The sequence below is a fragment of the Rhea americana genome, unplaced genomic scaffold, assembly GCF_003343005.1.
Source record: "Rhea americana isolate MKP2758 unplaced genomic scaffold, rheAme1 scaffold_138, whole genome shotgun sequence".
Classification (NCBI taxonomy): domain Eukaryota; kingdom Metazoa; phylum Chordata; class Aves; order Rheiformes; family Rheidae; genus Rhea; species Rhea americana.
Window position 1 is genome coordinate 379,490 of NW_028185461.1, and position 27,052 is coordinate 406,541.

At 49.8% G+C, this 27,052-nt stretch overlaps 1 protein-coding gene across 1 annotated transcript in view; it reads left to right on the top strand.

Annotated features, from left to right (window-relative positions):
• Positions 1 to 38: 38 nt before the first annotated feature.
• The window catches only part of NTN1 (netrin 1), a 120,637-nt gene continuing 93,623 nt past the window's right edge, over positions 39 to 27,052 (top strand). Inside the window, exon 1 of the mRNA XM_085298309.1 lies at positions 39 to 1,092. Coding sequence (XP_085154435.1) covers positions 69 to 1,092 — 1,024 coding nt within the window. The 5' untranslated portion in view covers positions 39 to 68. The remainder of the gene's footprint in view (positions 1,093 to 27,052) is intronic.

A 27,052-nucleotide genomic window follows, 5' to 3' on the forward strand; every position in this document is an offset into this window, starting at 1 on the left:
GCGGGCGCTTTCCGCCCCGCTCACCGCCCGCCCCTCTCTGTGTTGTCGCGCAGGTCGGCGGCCGCAGGATGCCGCGGAGGGGCGCGGAGGCGCCGCTCGTCCTGCTGCTGGCGGCGGCGTGGCTGGCGCAACCGCTGCGCGGCGGCTACCACGGCATGAGCATGTTCGCCGTGCAGACAGCGCAGCCCGACCCCTGCTACGACGAGCACGGGCTGCCCCGCCGCTGCATCCCCGACTTCGTCAACTCGGCCTTCGGCAAGGAAGTGAAGGTGTCGAGCACCTGCGGGAAGCCGCCGTCGCGGTACTGCGTGGTCACGGAGAAGGGCGAGGAGCAGGTCCGCTCCTGCCACCTCTGCAACGCCTCCGACCCCAAGCGCGCCCATCCGCCCTCCTTCCTCACCGACCTCAACAACCCGCACAACCTGACGTGCTGGCAGTCCGATAGCTACGTGCAGTACCCGCACAATGTCACCCTCACCCTGTCCCTCGGCAAGAAGTTCGAGGTGACCTACGTGAGCCTGCAGTTCTGCTCGCCGCGCCCCGAGTCCATGGCCATCTACAAGTCTATGGACTACGGGAAGACCTGGGTGCCCTTCCAGTTCTACTCCACGCAGTGCCGCAAGATGTACAACAAGCCCAGCCGCGCCACCATCACCAAGCAGAACGAGCAGGAGGCCATCTGCACCGACTCACACACCGACATGCGGCCCCTCTCCGGCGGCCTCATCGCCTTCAGCACCCTGGACGGCCGCCCCACGGCCCACGACTTCGACAACTCGCCCGTGCTGCAGGACTGGGTCACGGCCACCGACATCAAGGTGACCTTCAGCCGCCTCCACACCTTCGGCGACGAGAACGAGGACGACTCCGAGCTCGCCCGCGACTCCTATTTCTACGCCGTATCCGACCTGCAGGTCGGCGGCCGCTGCAAGTGCAACGGCCACGCGTCGCGCTGCGTCCGCGACCGCGACGACAACCTGGTGTGCGACTGCAAGCACAACACGGCCGGCCCCGAGTGCGACCGCTGCAAGCCCTTCCACTACGACCGGCCCTGGCAGAGGGCGACGGCCCGGGAGGCCAACGAGTGCGTGGGTGAGTTCCAGCTCCGGGAGAGCGCTCGGTGCGGGCACCGTCGGGGACCCGGGCGCGGGCGGGGCACCCAGACACACGGGAGTTCAGGACAGGGCRAGCGCACTGAGGTGCCCAGAAGTGCGAGACAAGGCAGAGGACCCCAAAAGACTCAGAACTGCACGGCCGGGGACGTTAAGGGACACGGAGCTGAGAGCAGGGGGGCATTTGGGGACACGGAGAGCAGCGCAGGAACATTCAGGGACACGGAAAGAAGGACAGGATGAGGACACTGAGGTACCCAGAAGTGCAGAGCAAGGGAGGGCACATCAAGAGTCCCAGAAGCAGTGAGCAGGGGATCAAGCGACTCGGAAGCTCAGGGCAAGGGACACCGAGTCACTGAGTCACTCGGGAGCTYAGGGCGGGGGACATCGAGGCATTCAGGAGCGCATTGGTGAGGACACCAAGGGATCCTGAGGTGCAGCAGGAGACACCGAAGAACTCGAGAGCTCAGGGCAGGGAACGCCGACGCGCAGGAGCTGAGGACAGGGGGCACCAAGGGACTCGGGAGCTCAGGGCAGGGGACACCAAAAGACCCGAAGGCACAAGAGGGACACCGAAGGATCCAGGATTTCAAGGCAGGAGATACCGAGGGATTCATGAGTAGAGGGCAGGAGACACTAATGCACTCGGGAGCGCAGGATCGAGGACACCAACGGTCATCAGGGTGCAGATCAGGGGACATCGAGGGACTGGGGGGGGGGCGAAGGGTCGATGACACCAAGGGGCTCTGGAGTGTGGAGCAGGGAACATCGAGCAACTCGGAAGCGCAGAGCAGGGGACACCAAGAGACTTAGGAGTCCAGGACAAGGGAGAGGGGACACCAAGGGGGGCGGGAAGGCAGTTTTTGCGCGAAGACGCCCAGAGGAGCGCTGAGGACCGTTGGCTCGCTAGGAAGGGTATCCCTGTCCGAGATACGCTGCCGGCTGGGAGAGTGGGAGGATCTCGGGAGCGCCCCGAAGGGGAGTGCTGTCCGGAGAGCTCGCAGGAGCGCTGCTCCTTTCCCCGGGGACCGGCTCGGGGCACGGCGGCAAAGCCCTCCAGCTCGCTTTAGCGGCTAGACGGCCGGGCAGAGCCTGATCCTTCTTGGGGGCGGGAGGGGGGGGGGAGAATAAAGCGGGTGAGCGCCGGGGAGGGCGGTTCAGCAAAGCCTGCGGCTCGCGTCGCTGGGCGTGCGGCGCCCCTGGAGCCGCGGGCGGCCGGCAGCAGCGGTGCCCCGGTCCACGGGGCCGCGCAGCGTCGCGGCGGTTGCGCTCCCGCGGCAGCACGGCCGAGCCAGGCGGGCTGCGCGGTGGAGGCGCTTGAACGAGCCCTAAGGCCAAATGAGAAACAGCAGCGCGCTCCGGGGATGAGCCGGTTCGCTCTGTCTCGGGTGAGAAAGCMGCGCCGTCCTGGCGGTAAAAGAGCCCCAGTCTATTCCCTACGGGGAGGCAGGGCAGCCCTCGCCTCCGCCGGGGGTGACAGAGGAGTTTAGGTGCAGCTGTCCTCCGCATCCCTGCAAATCCTACCGATGGCTCTTCTCAGCCTTCACCCACTCGGTCCGCTGCTCCCCCGAGCCCCTTAGCGCGGCCGAGCCTCTCCTCGCCGCGGTTTACGTTTGACCCGTCCTCGCCGCCGCTTCGTCTCCGACCCCGGGGGACGCAGCTGCCTCCTCTGGCGCCGGGACACCCCTAGTCCTGGCCGCCGCGGCCGGAGCGCCTCCCCCGGCATCTCCCTCGCACCCGCAGCCGCCTTGTTTACACGGAAAACACGGCCCCGTCTTCCAAAACATTTTCAGCTCCGCCGATAGGAAAAATCTCGCCGAGCAGTCGGATTTGGGGTTGGGCTTTCTTTTTTTCTTGTTTTTTCCATTTTCCCCCAAATCACAATCAGATGTGTCCCTTGCAGAGAGCTCAATTTCTTCGCCGGCGCCTTAACACCGAGGCAAAGCCAAACCTGACAGCGGCCAGGAGCTGTCTGGCTCGGGGCTCCCCGGCGCCCAGCCCTGCAGCCCGGTGGCACCGGGCACACGTGAGCGGCGGCGGTGGGAGCCCCGACGGGATCGCGGTCTCCCCGCCCGTCGTGGGAGGGTGCCGGTGCCTGGCCCCACCGGGGAGGTGCTCTACCCCGCAGAGGGGCTGGAGGGCACGGCAGGCCGGCCCGGGGACCTCCGCTGCCCGCCGGGATGCGGCTCGACACGGCTTGTACCGCGCTCACGTCGGGGCAAAGCGGGAGCGGCCCCAGGGCGGCGGACAGCGGGGGGTTAAGCGGCGGGGAAATGCCATTTCCCAGGGCCTGGGGTGAAGGCAGTAAGTTGCCACTCGGATGTGTAAACAGCAGCGAGCCGTGATTTATCTCCGCTGCCCGGCAGCGGCTGGAGTGGAGCCACCGCTGGGCTTCCCACTAACGCCGCGGGGCCGAGCCGGGCCCCGGCGGGAGCCCCGACCTCTACCCGGAGACGTTTTCCCTGTCTTTCTGTCTTCTTGAGAGCCACCGCTCAGCAACTGTGTTTGGGGTGGGGGTGGGATTTATTTTATTTTATTTTATTTTATTTTATTTTATTTTATTTTATTTTATTTTATTTTATTTTATTGTCCCTGGATTCCATATATTTAAGTGTGCTGGCAAAAGCCGCCGGCTTTGCTTTCCTTCCGTCAGCTACCATGTCCCTTTCTCCAGCACTGCCTGGCTCCTGGGGAAGGAACTGCACAGCTGGGCCAGCAAAATTGGGTATTTCCCTCCACAACCAAGYGCTGCCCGCAGCACCCCAGTGCGTGCTCGGCACTACGTGTCACCAGTAGCCAGGTCCAGCAGTCTTGTTTCATAGGCAAAGTTCCCCTCAAGAGAGTTATTGCTATCAGTAGTGCCGTGCAAAGAAAAAAAAATCAAGTCAGTACAATGTCGGGATGCCCAGGTTCACTGCCAGACCCTTAGTCTCACTGAGGGTTGCAGGGCTCTTAAAAGCTCCTCAAAATGCTTCTGTTCAGTTATTCCACTGGCTTTGTGGCACTTARTATCTTTCTCACTTTCAATTTACTTCTGATGAAAAGGAAACATGTTCCCAGTTTCCAGTAAAGTATGCGACACTATACTAGGCTTTTCATTTCAGATCATGCACAGTTCTTCTAGCCGTGTCAAATTTTTTGCAGTAGAAATCATTTTGATTTTCAGAGCTTTTTTCTTTTCATCAGAATTTATCGGGAAGTGAATGCTTTGCATGGATAAAGTTGCTATAAAACACTATCCCTGAGTCCATTTTTACTGCAGAATCCCTAGGTCCGTACCTATAATTCTGCAATATGAACCACGRCTAAACAGCGCCATTGCCCTGCAAAGTCTACGCTGCCCAGAATAATCCCCCTAGATAAAGATCACAATAACCCCATTCAGCTCCCACCCACTTGCTYGTGACCATCAGCCCACCACGGTTTCTCTCCCAAACCCAGAGAAAAGTCAGGCWTTGCGGTCACCCAGCCTTCGACATGCAGAGGCTGGAGACAAGCAGCAAAAAAATCCGTGGCTACTGATAGCGATGCTGTCAGCCACACTCTGAGGTGATCCTCAACTAATTAAGTGAAGCCAAAGGAGGTGAGATCCTTCTTAGCAGCGGTGGTGAAGGTGCAGATAAATTAGCCAAATTAGTTGAATTTGCCCAAGTCGGTTGTGTGAGAATAGGACAAGATTCTTTTAATTGAATTTGCTTTTGCTTTTGTTTTTGCTTTTTGCTTTTATTTTTTTTTCAACCAGAGAGTAAAATGACAGAATGTGTCTGCTTTGCTTGAAAATTTGGGTGTTTTCTTTGGTAAACCCATTCCCACTGCCAAAACTGAATCTTTGTTCCTATTCATGCTTATTGGGGGCTGAAAAAAGAAACACATTGTAGTTTTTGACAAAAAGTCAAAATTTCCCATGGGAACATTTTTCCACAGTCAGATCTAATTTTTCTTTTTCACTTCTTGCTGCCTGCAAAAGCCTAGGCACCATACATGCAAAGGACAGGGCCTGGCCCAAGGAGATTTTCTCCAGGGACCTGATCCTGCAAAAGGATCCTGGTCGACAGAGCTTTTCACTGATACAGATTCCCCTCAACTTTACCTGGCAAATAACTTATCCACGTAGGGTTTGGGCTTACAGTCTGGTTTTGGCAGAGTGCCTGGGAGCTAACATGCTCCAGGGAGGGCACAGCTTGGAGACAAGCTGTTGCAATCACTCAGTTTAGTCAGCTGGGCTGAGAGGTCTCTTCTCCAGCCTTCCTCTCTCCAGCATCAACACTCTGCATTGTTGGGTCTGTTCTGTTGAGGTCAGTGTCAGCCCAGCTCAAGCCCCACATTTCCAACCCAGTTTGTCCTGATAAAACTCCCAGATTATCCCTTTAAAAGAGGCTGCTGTGGAAAAAGACACAAACTAGAAAGTCTTTGGAGCCCAATGAGCTTGTGAGGACACATGAAAATGCAGCCAGGCACCTGGGCTTTGATCTKATTTAGCATCATCAGTAAATTGCAATCAGTGCTATTCCACAACTTTTTGTGAGCTACAGTGTTATTTTGAGTGCTGGAAATGAACACAGACATGAACTGCTGTGAAACACTTTTGAAATCTCCCTTTAGGTTGCATAAAATACCTTTGCATTTGCCTTGGCCAGAGAAAGTGCTACTAGATAAACCCGTGCTGCTATATGCTGACAGGCGCTTTGAGAATGACCTCCAGACTCTGTTCCCATTSCCATCTCTGGTGCGTTTGCATCGCTTTCCTCCACAGGGACAGGAGATGTACTGGGCACCTGCACATTTCTCTGACGTCAATGGTGCTTGCAGGTGCTGGGCGCTTCTCTGATTTTGGCCTTTTATTATGCCTAGAGAGTGTTTAACAATAACAAGTGCAATTGCAGTGAGAAAAAGGAAACATATTGTGTTTTCAGATACGGGATTTGGCACAAGAGACGCGTGAAGCCTGGTGTTAGACAGACTCTGCTCTGCACTGTGTGCTGCAGGAGGGTTCCCAGGATTGGATAAATCTGATGTCAGAGCAATTTGCTGGTAATTCTCTCCTCCAGCTAAAAAGAAACTTCATCTCAGAGGCTGAAGGGACCAGTAACTACTATAGAATAGACTGCCAAACATTTCCAATGAAAAACTTCCTCCCAGACAAACCTGGGGCTGGACCTTTATTGTCTCAGTGGCAGTTCAGGGAGATATTTGTAGGGCAATGCTAACTAAAACAGCTGTTGGGCTCCCCTCCATCCTCGTCGCAATCAAGAAAATCAAATCCTTCCATGAACTCAGCATGCTAGCCCTGTCTGTGCTGCAGCAGAGTGCTCTTTTCACTCCGGTCCTGCAGAGGGATCTAGGGACTGTAGGATTTTCTCTCTGGGAATTCCTGATGTCCCTCATTAAACTTTGGAAATCCTGTTTCTTTACCCCATTTTAATCTCCTCACTTAAAGTATCTTCATGGTTCTCTTCCTGTCTGTAAGCTTTCTCCCTCAGGTCAGCCCAGTGGGGTGCTAGATAGTCATAACAGAGTTTCTTCCCATTCCTTTTTGCCTCCAAATGAGATGAGAGGTCATGCTGGTGGTACTGATCACCTCCATTCCATCAGACTGTATCTGCAGCCATTTCTTGGCTGCGAGAGAAACCACAGTYACCTGCAAGACAGGAGTCGGGGTACCCCGAGGTGAGAAGTAGCAAGGTGTACAGGCTTACAGCTCTTTCTGTACAGTACAACAGGACCACACAGCTCCCCACGGTGATGGAGARAGCAAGAGCAGCCAGGCTGTGGACCCCCTTGGTCTGTCTGTGACTAGATGGCAGAGAGATCCCTGCACTCTCTTGCCTTCCAGTTTTGCAAGTCTTGTAGACATGAGCATTCATCCACTTGCTCATCTAAGCACATGGTTCTTATGACAACATGGGACATATGAGGTATTGCAGATACCSTTTGGGATAGCCCAGAAAGATGTACCTGAGACAGTAGAATGGACAGTCAAGCATTAAAATAGTTACCCACTTCTGAGAGCAGCTCAGCCATGGAATGATCTGCCCCGGGTAAAGTTCTCTGAAGTGACTGCAAAATATCTGACAGGTGCTGATTTGGTGAAAATTGGAGGATGATGAGCCTGGATGACTCAGTGCARTTTCTGGGGCCTCCTGAGGGTGACAACAGTTTACAGGAGCTGAGGCTCATCAGGAAAGACTGGACAGGTAGGAGATATCCTTTCTGGATCTCCAGCTGAGAAAACAGAACTGGAGGGATCCAGAGAGGATACAGGAATGAATTCTACTTCACTGAGGGATATCAAAGAGTGCAAGGGTCCAGAGATKGGCAGTTACCCATAAATTGCAGCAGGCAGAGACTGAAAGGTGACAGTTCCCTTTCCTTTGTGTTGTCTTCTYCTCTGCCGTTGCAATTCAGGGCTTTGCGAATGATCTGTCTCCAAGAGGTGCAGAGGGAGAGAGGCAYTCTGCTTCTAACAGTACAGAAAGTGGAGGGAAGTAGGGTCACCAGAGCTGGTAGGCACCTATTTGGGCAAGGGTGCAYCTGGTACATCTTTTACACCCGTTTCTCTTTGGTTCCTGGCACCACAGAGGCACAGGAGYTGGACAGAGTACTTAAGCAGCCTCGTAAAACCTCCTCTGTGAGAGGAAGGCACCTTCATTCATCCTGACTGAAATCCARGCTCTTCTTGCTACCTGTGCCTTGGTGTCTCCATTTATTTAGACTAAAGGGGCTGTGAAAAGTGTCTKAGAGGTCGTGGAAGAAAGGTGTGAAGCTGTAGCATAGCATCCCTCCATCTAGGGAAACACCACGATTGGGGCAGCTTCACCAGCAGCATGACACAAACCAACAGCAGAGCAAAYCCTTTGCTGGATGGACCTCTTGCATGGCAGTTGTCATCCCTGGAGCCTCAGGGCCTTTGCACCTTCCAAAATCAGGCTCTGGCTGCTGATTCAGCTCCCAGCRGGTGGTTCTGCATCAAGAATTGCACTAGATATGGGTAACATTGTATTGCTGAGCAGATGGGTGCTGTAGCCATAGAAATATGGGCCCATAAGCTGCTGAGACTCCCATTGTAGCTTCCCAAGTGGGTCTTGCATGGGCAGAGCTTTCTCACAGGCTTTTATTCTCAGGAAGCTTAAAGTTAAACTGATTTCCAACAGAAAGGTTTTTACACCAACAAACAAACAAACAAAAAAGCGCAGTTAAGGCTAAAACAAAACCAGGCTTGGCACTCTGGTTTGGACACTTGCCTTCCCTTGAGCTTGTCCACGGCTAATCTCTGCCCTCCACTTTCTGGGCCAAAGCATGTCATCYTTATTCAGCCTACTCTGTCCTTGATTCAGCAAACTCCCTGTGACTGACGAGGGGGACGTCCTGCCTCTTCGAGGACGGAGTGAAAAGCATGCGAGGACTCTTGAATCTCCACTGCCTGCAAAGATCATGCTTCCTGGGGCTTAGACCTTCCAACCTGGCCTGTTAAGTGGGGACACTTCAGAAGGGTGAGCCCTTCTGTATGCTCTGAATATATCTCCTCTTTTGCCTTCTGGACTGAGGAACAGATTTTCTGGCTCTGGGAGGCTGCATTCCTCTTTGATCCTAGGACTCTCCTGTTCCTTTCTGAGATACCCTGCAGTTTGGTACAGCTTTTTGGAGGTTCTTACAGTTATTATGGAGCTATTAGGACATGTGCCTGGGTTGGGCTATACAAGTGGAATGGTTTTCCTGGGCATCTTTTGGAGGATAGGTCTATTTTGTGGTTGCTCTCAGGTGTTTTTTCCTCAGCCAGGTTTCCCTTGGGTAGCATGCAGAATGACCCTCTTGGGTCAGGATCACTAAAACCTAGTTGGTTACCTTCAGAACACAGCACAGATCACATAGATCATTTAGTGCTGTGCAAAAKTTGCCCAAGCAAACAGCAGAAATAAACCCAAAACAACTTCAGAACCCACCAAATACAACATTCAACCTTTCCTAGAAAGCACTGCCACAGCTGCCCTGGCCTGTAGCAGAGGAGCACTGCAATCACAAGCCCTCACTGCTACAGAGCAGAACCTTCAACATGCAGTAGGACTTCATAGCCCCCCYAGATCTGACCAACCCAAATAATTTATCTGAGGCATGTTCATGACTGTACCAAGCAGGATCTCCTTTCTTTCTCAGGTAGCAGCTGGGGTGGGAGCTGATTTGCTCCCACCATCAGCCCGTGCACGTGGCTTAGTCCCAGGGAAAGGGCTCACAAGTGAYGGATCACTGTCTGGCTCTGGATGTGGTGCTCCAGAGTCTCGGACAAAAAACAGCAAAACACCTCCCTTCTCCCGCTCCCCCACCCCCCAGCAGTCAACCTGCCACTGCTCTCAGGGTTCTGCAGGTCTAGTTAGAGTTCACAGGGAGCAATGCTACCAAGAATGCCCCAAAGCAGAGCCTGCTTCTGCTCTCCAGGTCGGGATTGCAGTGCCACCCACCTCCTTGGGGTTACATGGATGGGGTCGAGGGAGGGCAAAATGCCTTAGGGCCAGCTTCACATCACACATGAGGTGCAAGGAACAACCGGGGTCACCCTGGGATCCCAGCAGTCACATTTGCTTCATCCCCAGGGTGTCCGGAGCAGWGGCTGCCATTTGGTCTTCGTTTCTGAGACCAGAGGGTGACATTTCCCCTCCCTGAGCGCTGCTTCTCGACGGGCAGTGTGTCAGGAGCTGGGGGAGGCAGCTGCGCAGTGTGCCTGTGCCGTTCGCGTGGGCTGCAATGCTCGGCTTGGCTGCTGGAGCCCAGTATCACAAGTCTAACAAKTCTCAGCCCCAGTGTGACTGTAAGTGCCATCGGTGCAACTTCTAAAGAAACAGGACCAGATCAGCATTTGATGCAATTTGRGCTCAGTCCAGTGGCTGTGTTTTACCCCAGCTAACCACACACCACAAAAATCCCCTCATGGCTGTGACATTGCTGCCCAGCTGAAGTGACAGGCAGGCTTTTAAAAAGATATCTGTGTAATAGCTTTCATTTATAGGGGGATTAGGATGCCCAGGGGACTGATAACAAGACAGGGAGGTTTTTCCTACTCTGAGTCTGTGCAGCTGGGAGGCTATAAGAAATGATAGCTAGAGCTGAAGTGAACAGAGTTGGTGGGCTTGACACATTTTGGTCCATCCTACCCAAGAGCTGTGTGTTTGTCAGCAGTGATTAGTGATATGAAGAGGCTGAGCTGCACGACGGATTGAGCCCCAGCATTTCCCAGGAGTACAGGCTGTGCGGAGCTGGGAGTTTGAGATAGGTTTGGCAAAAAAGTGGAGAAGGAGGAGAAAATGTTGCCTTCATGGGGGTAGGTGTAAAGAAATACTGAATGTGAGCTGTGACAAAGTGGGCACCAGTGTGGGATGGGGTCTGGGGACAGCAGGAACATGGCTCAGCCGGGACCTCGATTGATGGTTGCATTTATTTTGAACAGCATTGGAGTGCTTTTGAGCTTGCTTCAGCCAGGGCCTCAGCAGAGAGGGTGCTGAGTGCCCAGATGGTCTCCGATAGGGAAGGAGATCCAAGAGCATTGGAGGCGCTATCTGAGAAAGCACAAAACTGTTGCTCTTCACAACACCCCTTTTCTGCACAAAGTAACCTTCCCTCTTCCCTGGGAGCCACATTGCTAGGGAGTCAGGCAAGCAAAGAAAGCAACAGATGCAAAACGGCTCAGGCTAATGTCCCCCACACAGCTTTGAAACCAGGGAGGGTGCAGRCAGGCTTTTTACTTTCAAATATTTTCAATGCATCTTGTAAATGAAGGGAGGGTTGAAAAATGTATCTATTTTTCCTTCCTTGATACAGGGCTGGAGGCTGTGGAGTAAAACAAAAACAAAAACCCCAAAAAACAACCCCCACAAACCAAAACCATAAAAATACCCCAAAACTGTATTTCATTCTTTTCGTGATGCACAGAGTACTAAAGTACTTCATGGAGGCTATGGGCTGGAAGGCACCTCTCAGTCTGCGTGGCTGCGTTTGTCACCCAGGTCATGATATCACGTGGATAGGCATGTCTCTGGAGAGGGATGTGCCCTAGGCCCTTGTACACCATTCTCAAGGGCCAAAGCTGCTCTATCACCCCTGTTTGGGGAGAGGAGACCCAGGTGTCCACACTCAGAGCTTCTTGGCCATTCACTCACCAACCTACAATTTCACCTGGAAAAGAGTAAAGACAATCTAGGGGTAGGAGCGGCCAGGCACTGAAGCAGACTGTGAACAGCCATGATACGCATTTTCTGTCTTACACTTTTTGATCTGCTGTTGGGGAACACTGAGGTGGGAAATCTTGCGGACGAGTGCATGCACTGATTCATCAGTGGTGGGTGGTGGAGAGGGAAGAGCATTCTCCAGTTTCTCACAGTGTTGGAGAGCACAGGGATTTCATTGCCACTGTCCCGAGTGGGAATTAGAGAGAGAAGAAACACATGAGACGAGCTGCTGGCTCAGCACTTCCCCCTTTGCACAGCTCACTGGCCGGGCTCTATGCCATATCTGTGCCGGGCCTGGGAGCTCCCAGGTTTTGCAAGGTGAAGCCAACTGTTCTGTCCCTGATCACCATCTTTACACACATCTTTGTACTTCAAGTTCACAAATCTGGATGGAAAGATGGATGAGGAATCTATGTCATCTTCCCTGAGGTATTTCTAAACCATCCATCACCCTGATCCCTACCAGGCAGCATTCTGTGGCACTGCATGAATCATTGCTATCTGTGCTTCATTTTGACTGAGTATGACTATTTTTTCATGGCAGCTCCATGGGCTGAATAATGTCCCCTAATGTTATCCATCTGGATATTTAGTGTCCAGTCTAAGGCAATCAGTGAGGCTCAGGCCATAGTGGATTTAGACATAGATGACAATGCATTCAGCTAGAAAAGGAGATCTTAAAAAAAAAAAAAAAAAAAAAAAACTACCTAGAATTGCCAAGGGACCAGCAGCCCAGTGCAGTACCTGGATTTGCTCTTACAGCTTCAAAAGTGCTAGGTAGCCTTTCCTTTGGGACCCAGCATATGATTTGCGGCTGTTTAGGAGATGCTTTGAGACGGGCTGAGCCCTGCAGACAGTGAAGTGGGAATGGGTAGGAAAAGACAGAGCAGGCAAGTGAGACATGAACCTTGGTGTTGATTTGCAGGGCAGRTCCATGGGTATCTGCTTCCTCTGAGTAACCCGTCCTGCCTCCAGCTCTGAAGGACACAGGGTCTTATGGCCTTGTGTTCCCTCTGCCAGCCTTAAACAGGTACCTCACAGCTCAGAACATTCCACCAGGTGTTAGACATCCACATTTAACATCTGAATCTCATTACTGGGTCTTGGCCTTCTCTTCTTGCTACATGCTATTTCAGAGCTTCATAATTTGGTCAACTATGCCCAGGTCCATATCCCAGCTGAGACTCTCCCATGCTCAGATGTTTCTAAGGCCACCTTGGACATGTCCTCAGGAGAGCTCAYACAGACCTTTGAGATAGGTTTGCTCCTATTCAAGCAATGTGGAAACATTTTACTGTCCTTCCTGGATCACTCTTCCTGGATGTGACCCAGGCAAAAATGTGGCTAGCCAGTGGCAGGATGCCTGGGAAGGAGATGCATGAGGGATTCAGAGGATTTATTCCTCTCACATGTTGCCTTACATCTCTTAAGGCAGGCAAGAGTAGCCAGGATCCCACAAGGCTCCCACCACAACTCTCCTTCTTCCCTAGACCCCCACTAACCCATCTAGGGAAGCCCCATCTCTTCCTGGGCTGCTGGCCACAGCAGTATGTATAAGTACATAATCAGACAGAGCCTGTCTTAGAAGCAAATTCAGTCTTAGTGAATTTGACCAAGACATGAGGACACTGTAAATGGAGTGGTCAGTGAGAGGAACTGTGAGGAATGAAGGTAAAAGAAGGAAAGAGTTACAGATGAGAGAAAAAGGGCTGGGTTTAAAAATCAACCATCGTTGTGCTCAAGCACTGAGCTGAAACGAGCAGATTAGCCAATGGAGCATCTTCCTTGGAGCTGGCCAAATCCATCCTCTCTCTCTGACATTGCTGGCAAGAGGCTATAGTTTTCCAGCTTGATCTGATAAGCGGTGCAGAATTTTGCCTTACTCTCGTGTTGCAGGCTGTCCTGAGCCGAGCTGTTTACCCTGCCTTTCGCCCGCCCTTTTGCAATAGGGAGTCAGTTCTGGTTAATGTTCGAGATTGTAGCGTGATTACCAAAAGTCTCATGAAATTAAATCACTTTGCTTCAAAGTGAACAGGGAGGGGGAGCGTCTCTCTGGCAGCGGGGATGGCCGAGCGGATATTGAAAGCAGACTGGTAGCCAGTATTGCCTTGCACACAATTGAGCTCTGACAGTGTGAAGGCAAATACAAACAGCAGCTTGTGTTTGCACACAAAGGCTCTGTGCACCAGTATCCCCAGCCCTGTACTTTACACCCTCGGCTCTTGGGCAGAAAGTCCTGGGAGGGTAGGAGGGAGGGAAACTCCACTGAATATTTAGAAATGAATTGAACTGTGCAAACATGCCATTGGGAAGCTCTCAGTGTAACGCTTTGGATCAGCTACCCGCCGGGGCTGGAACACAACTGCTGGACTTGAAAGGGCGACTTTCACGCTGAAGCAAAACTGGACAAAAGAAAATAAATGAAACGGGCTCCCGGCGGGGTTTGGTTTGTTTGTTTTTGTAACTCGGCTAATATTCCTGCATTGTTCAGCCCAGCGGCCCAGTGTCTGTCCTTCACACGCTGCTCGTAAATCGGAGCTAACCAGGCGGCAGGCGGTGCCGAGCCRGGAGCCGATGAGCCCCTCCGGCTCAGGGCCCGGGGACTGCGATGTGAGCTTCTTCCTCGGAGCGGGGGGTGGTGGGCTGGTGGTGGTGAACGCAGCCTTCATGGTGCCGGGAAGACTGGTGCTGGGCTCTGCGCCCACAGGGTTGTGGTGGCACCACGGCACGCAGAGAAGGTCTGAACCACAGCAGGGATGCACAGCCYTGCTAATTCCCAGGCGAGCCCGTGCCTGGATTTAGCCCACGGTGTTTTGGGGGAAAGGCACGTCTAGGCCAGCAGTGGGGAGGGTAAAAGGGGTCTGTGGAGCAATCCGGCTTTGCCATTGATTTGTTCTGCTGCTGAGTTCTGGCACTTCCTAATGATTTTAATGGAGCCAGGGGTCTCAGCAGCAAACCTGCCCATGTGGGGACCTCAGAGCCAAACTGCAGGTACCCAGAAGTGACGAGTCAACCATCTCCATCCCATGCTTCTGTGCACTGAATGGCAAAATACGGTAATGTGCTGATGCCTGGGGCCATGGCGTGCAGGGGCCTCCGCTGACAAGTCTCTGTTGGGAGTTTGGAGACAGTCCTTAGCTGGGTGGGACACTGCTCTCCAGGATGGACTGTGCCTGTAGGATCAAGGCATTGCTGGACTCCAAAAGCAATCCTACTGGGTAGAGCTGGGTGAATACAGACACTCCATGTTCATTTGATTTTAAGGCAAAAAATCTCCCCAAATACAAAATTTAAAAAAAATCATTTTCCCCTGGCGTTTTAGCCAAAGAGAAAGCCAGGTCTAATGCTTCCAGGTCTCTCTAGCGAGCACTGAGGAAGCAACATAATAATCATCTATATAATATATTTTTGATTAAATCACACAGCCAGAATAAGAATACCTTTAAAATATTCAACAGTATTTAATATACTGCAGAGCATTTAATTTTCACAAGCCTTTGAGAAATCTTCTTGAGAAACCACATTTACAAGAATGTGACTACGAAATTTGGCAAACTGATTTATCTAGCAATTCAGCCCCCCAAATGAGTTATTGGTTACTCTCCACTTCACAAAGTTTCACTTGAGCAAAAAAAGAAAAAAAAAAAAAAGAAGAAGAAGAAAAATCTCAACAAAACCCCAGACAGCATACCACGTGTTTGGGGCGACCAAAGAAATGCCCTGATTTGGGTGACCAATGAATGTCCCAAGTAATGAAAAGCGGACAATTTGTCGGCAACCCATGCACTTGAAAACGAATGATCCAAATTATTCAGCAAGTCTCCCTGGATAGTGAATCCATTGAAAGGGGATCGAGACAGAGTCATAAATTATTCATTACCCAAAAGGGAACGAAATGCATATAATCATAACAATAACAACAACAACAACAATAACAATACTAATAATAGCAACAGCAGAATACAGCCAGGTCAGCTCAGAGAACCGGGGAGGCATGAAGACTCACAGACCTTAAATTTCCTTTATTCCAGCACCCCTTTACAACAGCTACACAATATAAAGGGATGTAACATGGRTATACATTCAGAATAACTATATTCACACCCAAGAATCTGGCTAGCTTGCATTGATCATGGGTCATACAGTTTGTATCCGGTCCTTGGCAGTGAGATGRTCCACAGACTTGCATGCAGTAATGTTAGTTGCTTAATATAATGAATTTTGCAGAGTCCTGGGCTACTTGCATGAAGTCTGTGGATGTGGCTATGAATGAGGTATGTACTCTACCGTGGCTTGTGTGTATGAAAAGGTGTCTGCACTGTCCCTGCAAAATTTTCCCTGAACTGAAAAAGAAGCGGGAAGTGCTGGCCTAATACATATACTTAGGATTTGACTCTTCCTGGCTTGATTTAGRCCTTGATTGCAGAGTCATTTGGGACCCATCGAGGCGGTGAAGAGAGCTATGGAGAGGCCACAGCGCTTGTCACGCAGCCCGCAAGTTTCCTGCCGTCGCTGGCACACACAGCTTTGGCTGGAAAAACTCAGTAGCAGACATGCATGTGCCTGAATTCGATGCATATCAGATCTCCATCATTTTTGCTGGCATTTGGACCCGAGGTTTCCATTGGATACTTGTTATTTGGGGTCCCCTTCCCCCCTCCCGAGGGATTTTCTCCAAGGGGAGTGCCCTGCTGGGTGATGCCGGGCAATATTGAAGATTCAGATGCATTTACATGCTCGCACCGTGTTGTAAAGCACCCGACTACAACTTTGGCATGCAAATTAATTCCTATTTGCAGCGAAGGGGCTCAGACATGGCATTCAGCCATCTCTGAATGGTTTCCCACAGGTTGCCCCGTATTCGTGAGGGGGGTTTGGGAGGGCTGGAGGGTCTCTTCACTGCCTTTTGGCTTCCTCTGAGGTTTCTCTACTTGCTCCCATAGGCTTTGGGTGCTCAGCACCCCTAGAGAAGAGGCTGAGCTGGTTGTGCAGCAGAGCAGGGATAGTTCAGCAAGACAGAGCCGGCCTGCAGGTGCTGTTTTGGGGTATGGGGGTTGAAGACCGGCATGCTGAAATACAAAGTCATGGAGCTTGGGCTGAGTGCTGAAATGCGTGTCTGTGCCACAGCGATAGTGCTTAACCGCTGCTAGCCAGTGGGTCCCAAAGGCTGGGCAACATGCCCTGAGTTGGAAACAGGTTTGCAATCCCATTAACAACAGAAAACGCTGTCTGGCCCAATAAGTCCGGGTACGACCACCTCCGAGCATGCAGAGGCTGCACACATTGCTCAGATCTGCACCTCGCTCAGCTCCGTGGAGCACAACAGCCCTGCGTTTGTGACTGCCGAGAGACCCCTGCACAGTGCCCTAACGGTGGAAAAGATCATGTCCMAAAATTCATATTATCTCACAAAAATAATCTGGATGTCACAAGTTGTGAGGGCTCTGCCCTGCTCAAGTAGGGGAATTAGCACAAGAATAGAGCGAGATGTGGAGGAAGGTCCACGGATGAGCCGGGGACTGGAAGGAGGCTCGCAGGGGTGTAGGTCYGCGGTGCAGCGAGTGCTCACGTTTCATATCTTTGTACGGTTCTCCCCATCATTTTGACCACTGCATGTGGGAAAGTCAAGACGGTAGAGTCACTGCTGACGGGCAGCCGTAACGCAGAAATGAGAAGAAAGAGTTCCTGCTGGCATTTTTGTTGGAAGTCAAACATGTATTAAGTGGAGCAGGGTTTTCATTACCAGTGAGATTTTGGGACAATAAATCATGAACTACAAAATACACTTTTGGCCTAGATTCTATCCTCAGTTATGAGTGGCAGTAACGAGAGGCAAAAAAAGGCTTCAGCTTCAACATTGCGGCCCATATGCTCACCTTTTGGAATTAATTTCTTCTGGTAATTTCTGAATAATTATACAGCATTGAAGGCTGATTATATGCTTCCTCTCACGGGCAATTAATACTGCTGATCTAGTGCCAAGGGGGCATTTTACTCCATACAAATCTATAAAGCAAGCCCTGGTCAGCCTACAACTCCTTCTGCACAGGTGAGAGTCCCAACCATGTTATCCTCAGCAAGGGAGGCTCTCCATTTACCCCCCAAGTCCACAGATCAAATGGGGCCTACCAGCCAGTAATTTAGTGCACAGCAGGCACATGCTGTTCAACCCTGTAAAGAACATCGAGCGTTTGTGTGAGCTCCAGCTGCTGCTAAAATATTTGGGAGACCATTTCTGCCATGCAGGATAGAAGAACCTGTGATTGCAACAGATGCTCTCTGACATCTGCAGTCTTGTGGGTGCATGGACCAGCTCATCTCCAGAGTGCAATAATCTAATTTGCATCTTGGATCACAGCTTCGTTTGTCTGCATTACCAATGTATTTTTCCACTGGTGAACTGGCAGGTCTGTGCAAGCTCCCCAAGTGCTTCAAATACAACCCTGCTTCCGCTCGTGCTTGAGAAAGGGGGAGTTGAGAGTAGCAAAAGAAAATTATCATGTCAGGTTATGGTATCTGTAAAATTAGCCTAGTTAGAAGGTAGCTGCCCATTTTTTTAAAAAAAAAGTCAGTAACAGTAGTATCTCCTCCTATGACAAGCTCTATGAAATAACCTGGTTTAACTGGATGGAAAGAACAGAGTGACAGCAATGATTTTGCTTTAATTGCGTTTACCCATGGCTCAGAGGTCTGCTCTGCTGCTCGGATCTATTTCATTATTTCTGCATTCAAAATGTTTCAGGTCAAATGGGATGGAGAGAAAAAGTAAATGAGAGGGAAGAAATGATTTCTGGGTTCACCACTGGTTTCCATGGGCTTTGGATTAAGCCCTGCTCTCCCTCTGTGCATTTTGTTTTCCTTGCCTGAGTTTCAGCAGAAAGTTGAGCTTGGCTGCACAAGGGCTTTGCACACATGGAGGAGTTTGCTCCTGTTCTGCAGGATAAAAATAACATGAACCCAAATGGCAAAATCCATGCAAGTCACTGCAGGCCAAATGGGGTCAGGAAAACRCTGCCTGCAGGAGTTTGACTGCTTGGGTTCACCAACTGCCGAGGCGCAGAGCCAGCCTTGCAAACCCCTCTTGCGGTGAGATGTCTCCTCTGAAGGGTGCCTGCGGCATCACTAGCAGCTGCTGGGCTCAGGGGCCTGATCCTGTGGCACAATTCACCTCTGAGGCCAGTGTCTAGGGCTAACTTTGCTTCCCAGGCTGCAAGGAAACAAAACACACTTTGATAGTGGTTCCCTTTGTGTTTGTGCTCAGGTGCAGTTGTCTCAGTGCTCAGATTCACTGTCATGGGGGAATGGATAGCAGAAATGTGGAAGAAGAGAGGAGCATTTTCCTACGTCTTCAGTGCATCCAACAAACAGCAAGAATGAGGATTAGATTCCCTTGGGTGGGAGATTGCAGCTTTATTGTGTGTGCATTTTCAGCTCCGAAGGAAGTATTTTGCATGTTGCTATGCCACATCTGAGGCTGAGAGCTTAAGATAAAGGCTCACACTCAGTCCTAGATTGAGAGGYTTCTGCAGCAAAATGCTAACCAAGCCACCACTCATTGTTAGGTTTCAGAGTGAACACTCTTTTGCGCTAGCAGGATCAACTTGTGCCTGCTAACTCTTGCATCTGACTCACTTTCCCTCTCCGTCCTTTTGCTGCCTATAAGGACATGACTCATGCATCTGCATCCAGTGRCGTCCTGTAGCACATGGAACCCATAGATGTAAACTGCTCATCAGGTGCAATCATTTTACACCATATAGTGGCCCCATGACAGGGCAAATCCTACATTCGCTTTCAGGGTGTGATCTGGAGGATGATAGAGATATTCCTTACAGAGTCTTCTAAGAATTAATGAGATCTTCATTTTCCCAGCCCCAGACGCAGGCAGGTGACAGGTTCTCCCAAGCTCTCTGCTTCTCGATGACCTCCAGAGAGGGACAGGACCAGCCTGGTGCTGCTGTTAGTGGCTCTCACTGCTGGTGATGACAGCATCTCCTCTCCCCATACAGATTTTCATGACCTCCCCACCCAACTCCCAGAGTCAGGGGCTCACATCCTTTGCCTCTTAGTTCTCACCTCTCTCAGAGAAGAGAGAAGCCTCTTTCCAGACAGAAACCTGGAAAAGCAGGCAGAGAACAGCACACATGGCAAATAGGAATAAGGACATAACAATCTCTTACCAAGGGAAATCGGCTGATTTTACCCGGAGCCTGTGGCTTTGTGTGTGGCAGGAGCCTGRGAGTGGCCCCGGGGCCACAGCTGTGCAGCTGAGTGACGAAGCTGTAGGTGGGTCCATCTACTTCTGGGACAGCGGGACAATCTGACGCCACCATGAACCGAACAGGCTTCCAAGCTTCCCAGCCCGAGACATTCTCCTGAGAGTTTAATTTTGGGGAAGCTTTAACATCACAAGCTTACCAAGCGCTGAAAGAAAGGTCAGCTAATCCTTTACAATGTCTGAATGAATTCAGGCCCAGGAGTGAGATTACTAAAAGGGGACTGGGAGGCCGGGAGAGCTGCATGGATACAGGGACCCTTCCCATAGTCAGGCCTTGCTTTCTAAAGAAATGCAGCTTTTATTTCAGTTTTCTTCCCCTGGGAGGAAGAGAGGGGGATGGGGAGAAGTGGTCATGGCACCCAATTCCCTTCCCCCAGCAGCAACAGCCCTGGAATTGCAAACACCAGCTGGGCTCCCCAGAGGGGAGTCCTGTCGGCCCCACAGCTGCAGGATGGCTGGCCAGGGCAGCTCAGGTACCCCATGGAGGCCAGCGTTGGCATAGGGTCCTCTGGGCCCACGCCTTCTCACTGGACACTCTGCTCTGGGTCTTCCTTCAGATCTCAGAGCAAGCACTGATGAAGAAAACCCCAAAACGCCGGATCCTCCTGTTTCTCTTGGCCAAATCAGTGGGTCTGGAGGCCTTTGGGTTCCAGCACTGCTTTGTCTCATTGTCATGCACCAAGTGCTCTTGTGCACAGGTTGATGCATAGCATGGCCTTTTCTGTGTCCATGTCATGGACAAGTGATGTTTCAAGTCACCTTTTTGGGGAACACACTGAAAGGCCATTAGCYGCCCCGAGGAGTGAGATGACTGAGCTGAACCAGGCAAGGTGGGCGCTCAACCGTGGCCTCTGCACATCACATGTTTGGCCCACCATTGGGCTCAGGAGCAGGTGCCAGGCTGACGGGGAAGCCAGGCATGGAGAAAGGCCAGGTGCAGCTGGGCCAAGCAGCCAGATCCATTTGGGCTGCACCCCCAGTCCTTTGTGAACCCTAGGGTGATGACATGACAGGACCACTAAGGACTCGCTTTTCTTCTGCAAATCAGCTGTCCTTCTCAATGCCCATTGAATGTGAGAGAGCAGCAGACCCCTGGGATGCGGATGCTCTATGGATAAGCCATGGTAACCTGGCTACAAGTGTGACAACGCAGACACCCAGACCTTGAGTATTTCTGCCAGGCTCCCGAGTCTCCCCAGATTGGGTATTCAGGCCACAGGGTTTTCTCTATTGACCTCAAAACAGTGTTCTGCATGGGAGAATTTTCTTTCTTTCTCTCTTGGTAACTGCAGAATCAAGTGTTTGCAGTTAGAAACTTYTGCTGCCCCAAAGGCAAGCTGGTATTTCAGTCGGGATCTGCTTGCCCAATGGCAAACTTTAATTCTCAAGGCTCAGGGGCCAACTAAGAGAAAACAGAGAGGATGCTTTTTTCAGGTRCTTGGTGGTGGCTCCAAGAAGGTCAGATACCCTGTCACCACAAGCAGAGCACTCCATATCATCACGGTGTTTGGAGCCACATGGTCCAGGTCTGGTCTTGTAGGGAAATGGGAAGCTGCAGAGAGCAGGGTGCCCTTCCCTGGCTCTGTGGGGATGTCCCTGAAGGAAAATGCCCATCCAATCAACAAAGATCTACATGAACATCCCTGAGATTAGACCTTCTTTATGAGCTATGTTTTCGACAGCTATCCTGCAAGAGCCTGTAGCACTGCTTGAAACACTATCCTGCCATGTGATCACATCAGCACTGTGTGAAGTGCACAAGTACCACAAGAGCTAGGGTGCAGAGTGCTTGGGCTCCATACAAAGGTTTGCAAACACCACAGAAAGCTTAGCATCTACTCCAGGAGAAAATGGAAGTGGGAGTCAAGCAGTTTGGCCCCACACAGCACCCTTGGAGACAACACAAAACTCCTTCACTCCTTGCAGATTCCCCATGTAGTGAATAAGCTCATCTTGATGCTGAGGAAGAAGGATCTGTGTGATTAGATGTTATAACAACATTTTTGTGCACAGCTATATATTTATCTTCATTAGATGCATCTTTCACACCTTAAAATACAAAGTTTAATTACACAACAACTTGGATTCTGAGACTCCCAGAAAGCAGATGTCCAAACTGTGGCGAGGAAACACTTAAATCCAGCTCTGAAATGTGGACTTTGCTGGCAGGAACATGGCAGGGATGTGAGAGTGTCCAGCAGGATTCTAGGATAGACTGGAGCTGGCAGCCAAGAGAAGTTCTTCCTCAGGTATGATCCCCATCGTTAGAAACAGAGACACTCTTGTGACAAAAGATGGTAACTAACCAATTAGCAGGGCAATGACAACCTGAGAGGCACCCTGATCCTACTTCTCTCCTTCTTTCCCTGATCTTGCACTGGTATGACTCCAACTCATAATTTACAGAAATGAAAGAGAGAGTAGACTCATCCTCACTCCTTTTCTGCTGAGTTACATTTCCATGGAGGTTTTGGTGCATGATATTTTGAAGGATTCACATTTAACACGATAGGATCTCCCTCTAAAGCAGGCCAGAACGTGTGACAGGGAGAACAACACAACCTTCCAGCAGCCAAATCTTGTCATGAAGCCTCATCCCCARGGCTCCTGGACCACTGCTAATATCCTGTTACCTCTCAGATCTGTGAGACAAAAGTTCTGATGAGCCCAGGGTCTGTATTTTTAAAGGCTATTTATGTTCTAAAGGATGTAGCTAAAAACTACCAGTGCTTACAGACGCAAGATGGCAACTGATGCCCACTGACTCCCTTGGGGCACATGGGCTTTTCATGGGGGCTGGATGGCTAACAAACATTTGCAAAGTTGTATAGGAGCCCAGATTCATTGATTTCAGGTATCTTCGAGAAATCCTATCCACATCTTATGTGCCTAAATAGGTATAAACATTGAGCCACAGGCACCCAAGAAAAAAGTATAGTGAGTTCCCTATCCAAGAGAAGAGGGCAAGATATGAGGAGATGATTGCCAAGAGAAGAGTAGAAGAGGACACTTCTGTCTTTGGTAAGATTAGAGGGTCTCAGCCCTTGTCCATGCACATGGCAGGCRTCGCCTTCTGTCCAAACCCTTTCTTCCTGTGAGCTCATCTCAGCCTTCCCAGTCAAGCCTATACACAGTTACTGCATCCTCTGCAAACGTTGCCCCTAGCTATTCAACTGCTCTCCGGATCATTAAACATATTGAGCGACACCAGTCCTGTGACTGGTTAATTAGTAAAGAGTTGACTAATTAGTTAATCTTGTTTACCAAGTGCTTTGAAAGTGCTCAGTGTTATTATTTTTAATTATGACTGTGCCCCAGGCACTGTTCACCTCCCAGCATGCCAAGTCTTGCAGGGATTCAAACCCTTTGTCTCTGCTATTTGAGGCAGGTTTTAAGACGGGAATTTACGTCTTATGCTCTGGTTACCAGGTTTCCCTAACAGCCTCTTGTGTGTGATTCTAAAAAAAAAAAAAAAAAAAAAAAAAAAAAACCTTCATATACTCTGGTACTCTGGAACACTTAACTCATTCTTTCAAAGTCATTCTTATCCATTAAGGAGGCAGGATTGGCTCTTGCAAAGCCATACACAGTAGTGCCTTTGTGCATACCTCAGCCTGCATCCCTCTCCTGACCTTAAAAGATCAGACTGATATCCAGACCTGCTTTCCCATTCCAGCCTGAGAGCTCCAGTCTGCAGAGTCATGGACACTCCTGTTCTGGAAGCCTTTTGTCCTGTTTAGAGAGGCAAAAGGGTCCCAGCCAAAGGAAAAGGAGGTTATCCCCAGATCTGACTTCAGGCTGGTTAGGAGAAGGAGAGGACAACTTCGAGGGAGAGGGAGGAAGAGAAAACGTACTTCAAATATTTCACCTACTGAGAASTATGTGAATGAAGTTTGCTAGCTGGGGAAGAGTCTTAGCATCTCTTATGAATCAACAAGTCTAATCATCTTGGGACTTTCTTCGTTCATAAAAATGTCATCGGCTTGTTAAGTGCTGTCATAAAGAGCCCCAGTCACCTCTTATCACTGTGCAATCTGAAGAGGAGTCTTTTGGCACCAGCTGCATAAATAAGACCCACTTCCACATAGCTCTGAGAGACATTAGGCATCTGGCATTCACACAGACGATAAGCTATAAAAATCACACAGGGCCACCACAGGAGCAAGGAACSCTTCTGTCCCCGTGAGTCAATCAGTAGGGCCCACAGCCAGCCAGAGTATGTTTTAAGGACAGTAATCCAGGAGGTGGCTGCTTAGTACTGTTGCTTCCGCTTGAGAACCTACAGTTCCCAAGCTGTAGTTTGAGGCTCTGTTGTATGCTTGTAAAAAACTATGGTATGTTCTCAGGGCTTACCACGTCCAGGTAACACTTACTAAAATGACTGCTGCCATCTTTGCCCTTTGTTCATGTTGATATGCTTTCAGGTCACAGAATCACAGAAGAGTTGTTTGGGAAGGATTTCTGAGGTGTCTATTCTRTCTTGATGGAAGTAGGAATATGATCAACACCAGAGCAGGGATGAATGATACCATTCACTTCTTGGCAATGTGGCCTCTGAGAGAAACARGTTCTTCCAAAGGTGAATCAAGAGCACCTTACTTCCCCTCCTGCTCTGAATCCCCTTCTTGGAAATCCTTCATCCTTTCATGGCTGTAAGGGAAGCCTGAAACAGCTGGGCTCCTAAGATGGATATCAATTAAAATGCCCTCAATAGTCTGAGCTTCAGACTCTGGAACCACGTCTGGACCTTGGTGTGTCCTATGTGACTGAACACACTGGTGAAAACAAAAGACTTGTGGTGTAGGATCCTGCCTCCGACATGAGCAGCACCAGACTCCTTGGGAAGTACTGGGCAAACATGTGGCAATAGCTTTCTGGCATATTCTCTACAATTTATCACAGAGTTCTGAACCRAAGATGGCATCCTTATAATTAGTATTAGTAGCATATTGATAGTAGTAGCAATCTATTGGATTTTTTCTTTCATGGATCACACCTCTGGGAATTTTTCAATTTGTTAATATGAATTAACTGGGACTAGAAAGGTGCTGACAAGAGATTGGGACCATCTGGGGTCTAAAGGTTTGATTCTTAGTCATACTGCATCTTGCCTATGCTTTCACAAAAGTAAGAAGTACACAAAGTTCCCCGGGCCTTATTTATGCTGTGGGCCCAGCATGTTACCTCCCTTAAGAGCACGGCCAACCACCACCCTTAGTGCTGTGCTGCAGAGACTCTGCYACAGTGGTTATATGGGGATCACACATTAAAGGCAGAAGCAGTGGAGTCCAGCTTAGTGCCTTGCCACAAGATTTGCTTTCCAYCTAGTCTGGGCTTCTCCCCACTTTTCTCCACTGTCCTCCTTTGACAGCCCATGTTCTCTGCTCCATGGAGCTCTTCTGCAGTCAGAAAGCACCAGGAAACCTTCTCCAATTTCCTCACCTCCCTCAGCCGTGGAACAGGGAAAACTTGTTTCCTCTCCAGTCCTCCTGGGACAAGGTGAGACTTCCAGCCCTGCTCCTCAGCATAGCCATTTAATGGGGTGGCTGGAGTGCCACAGGCAGCCGTTTTCTCCTGTGTGTCAGAACAACCAACCCCGCTAGCCCCAGCCTGRCCGTTGCCTCACCGTTTCCATTCAGGAGTAGAGCCTGCTAAATCTCTCTCTTTTCAAAAAGAGAGAAAAGCCAAGGAAGTCTGTAAGGGAGTGGAGACAAACACATCTGCACCTGGGAAATGTCATGTTTGGTTTTTCAACTTAAAATGGGCAGTGACAGCAGCTCCATGGGGGCGTAAGTAGGGGAAGTAGTGCAGATTTATAGCTATGGGTCATGATCGAGCTGAGCCAAGTATTCTGCCTAGCATCAGTTTTATGAACAAGATGAAGTGCAGAACCTCGAGTTCAGACGTCCTATTAGAGGAGAAACACTGGGAGAGCAGAAACAGGGAGTGAACTGCAAGAGGCCATCCTGCCATTTTCCCTGCTTCAGCCTGGATCTCTCCTTTCCAGCTTGGATTCGGGCACACCGCAACAATAAAGTATGCAGCAGGTCCAGGAATTGATGCCATAAGCCCATAGAAGCCATGATCCATAAGACATGAGCAAAGYAGTAGGAGGCAGAACCAAACAGGAGTCAAAATTACCCTCTTTCAAAACAGAATAAAATCCACAGTAATTCCCAACCTTGCAGGAGGGAGTAATGCTAGATAGAGAAGAGAAATTTCCTAGACAACTTCAGATTCAACACCTTGGTAGGTATTGAAATTGCCAGTCTGAGGGGATGTTGTGGAGGTGGCTATCAACAGTGCAGAATATAGGGACCCAGAGTTTTCCTTTCTGGACAGATATACAGGCTGAATCGCTTACAAATTCAAATACTAACAAAAAAGATTAAATAAAATTACAGAAGAATCCCAGTTTTCACTGAGATAAATATGGCAGAGATCTTTTTTRTAGATGTGAGGAAAATTATCACTTCATCATGGTCTTGTACTCAAAGTTGTGTTTCAGCTGGGCTTTGATATGTCATTTACTAATAAGGCAATAGTGTATTGTAACTGTAATGGCCCTCAGATTGTCTTCTTTGGTAATGCTTTTTGATGTACCCCTTCAAGGACATGAGTTAATTCCTGTCCTCACCCRTATGTACACATGACCAGAAAAGTCATTACTAAGAGTAGAACTGATACAAAAGAAAGTGGGTGGTTGACTGGTCTGACAAAATAAGGCAGGGTGAAGATGGTGATAGTTAGAACACTCAAAATAAGGTTCAGGMTTGAAAGGATGTTAATTAACTACCAAAATAATGCCCCTAGTGTTAAGACTGATTTTCCATCATTGAAAGTTTTTAGACTGACACAGGTGTTATTTTTTTTGACTGGTATTTTTGCTGTGGCTTGTGGGGTTGATGAGGATATGGTTGTGTAGATATTGCTTTGCCCTTTGATTTAGTCTTTGAGTTCACTTTGGCTTTAAGCCATCCCTGAATCTATGGAAAAGGCACAAGTTGATGGAAAAGATACAACTTAATGGTGTTAGGCCAGTGAAACACACTTTCTAATTCTGTATCCCAGTAGCTGGTGCAGAAGTTTCTGCTGAAGAACAGTGTCTTGGTTCTACCATTAGAAACAACTCTAGACCTCAAACATTTACCCTGAAATAGCTACAAAGGAATTTGGTATGGAAACTGCAACATGAAAATTCTTTATACTGAATGCCCTGACAAAGCACAGAGTATGTGGTGTTCCCCAAAGAAAACTGAAAAGTTCCCTCTAAATTATCAACAACTGAAGCAGGGGCACTCATAGTCAAGCATGGTGGTGTGATCAGAAAGCTAGCAATGATGTTTAACAGATCCCAGTGACTGTCAGGGGTCTTTGCTTCCTCCAAACCCCTGTGTAGTTATCTGATTTTCTATTCTGTTAGCTGTATTCTTACTTGAATTGAATCT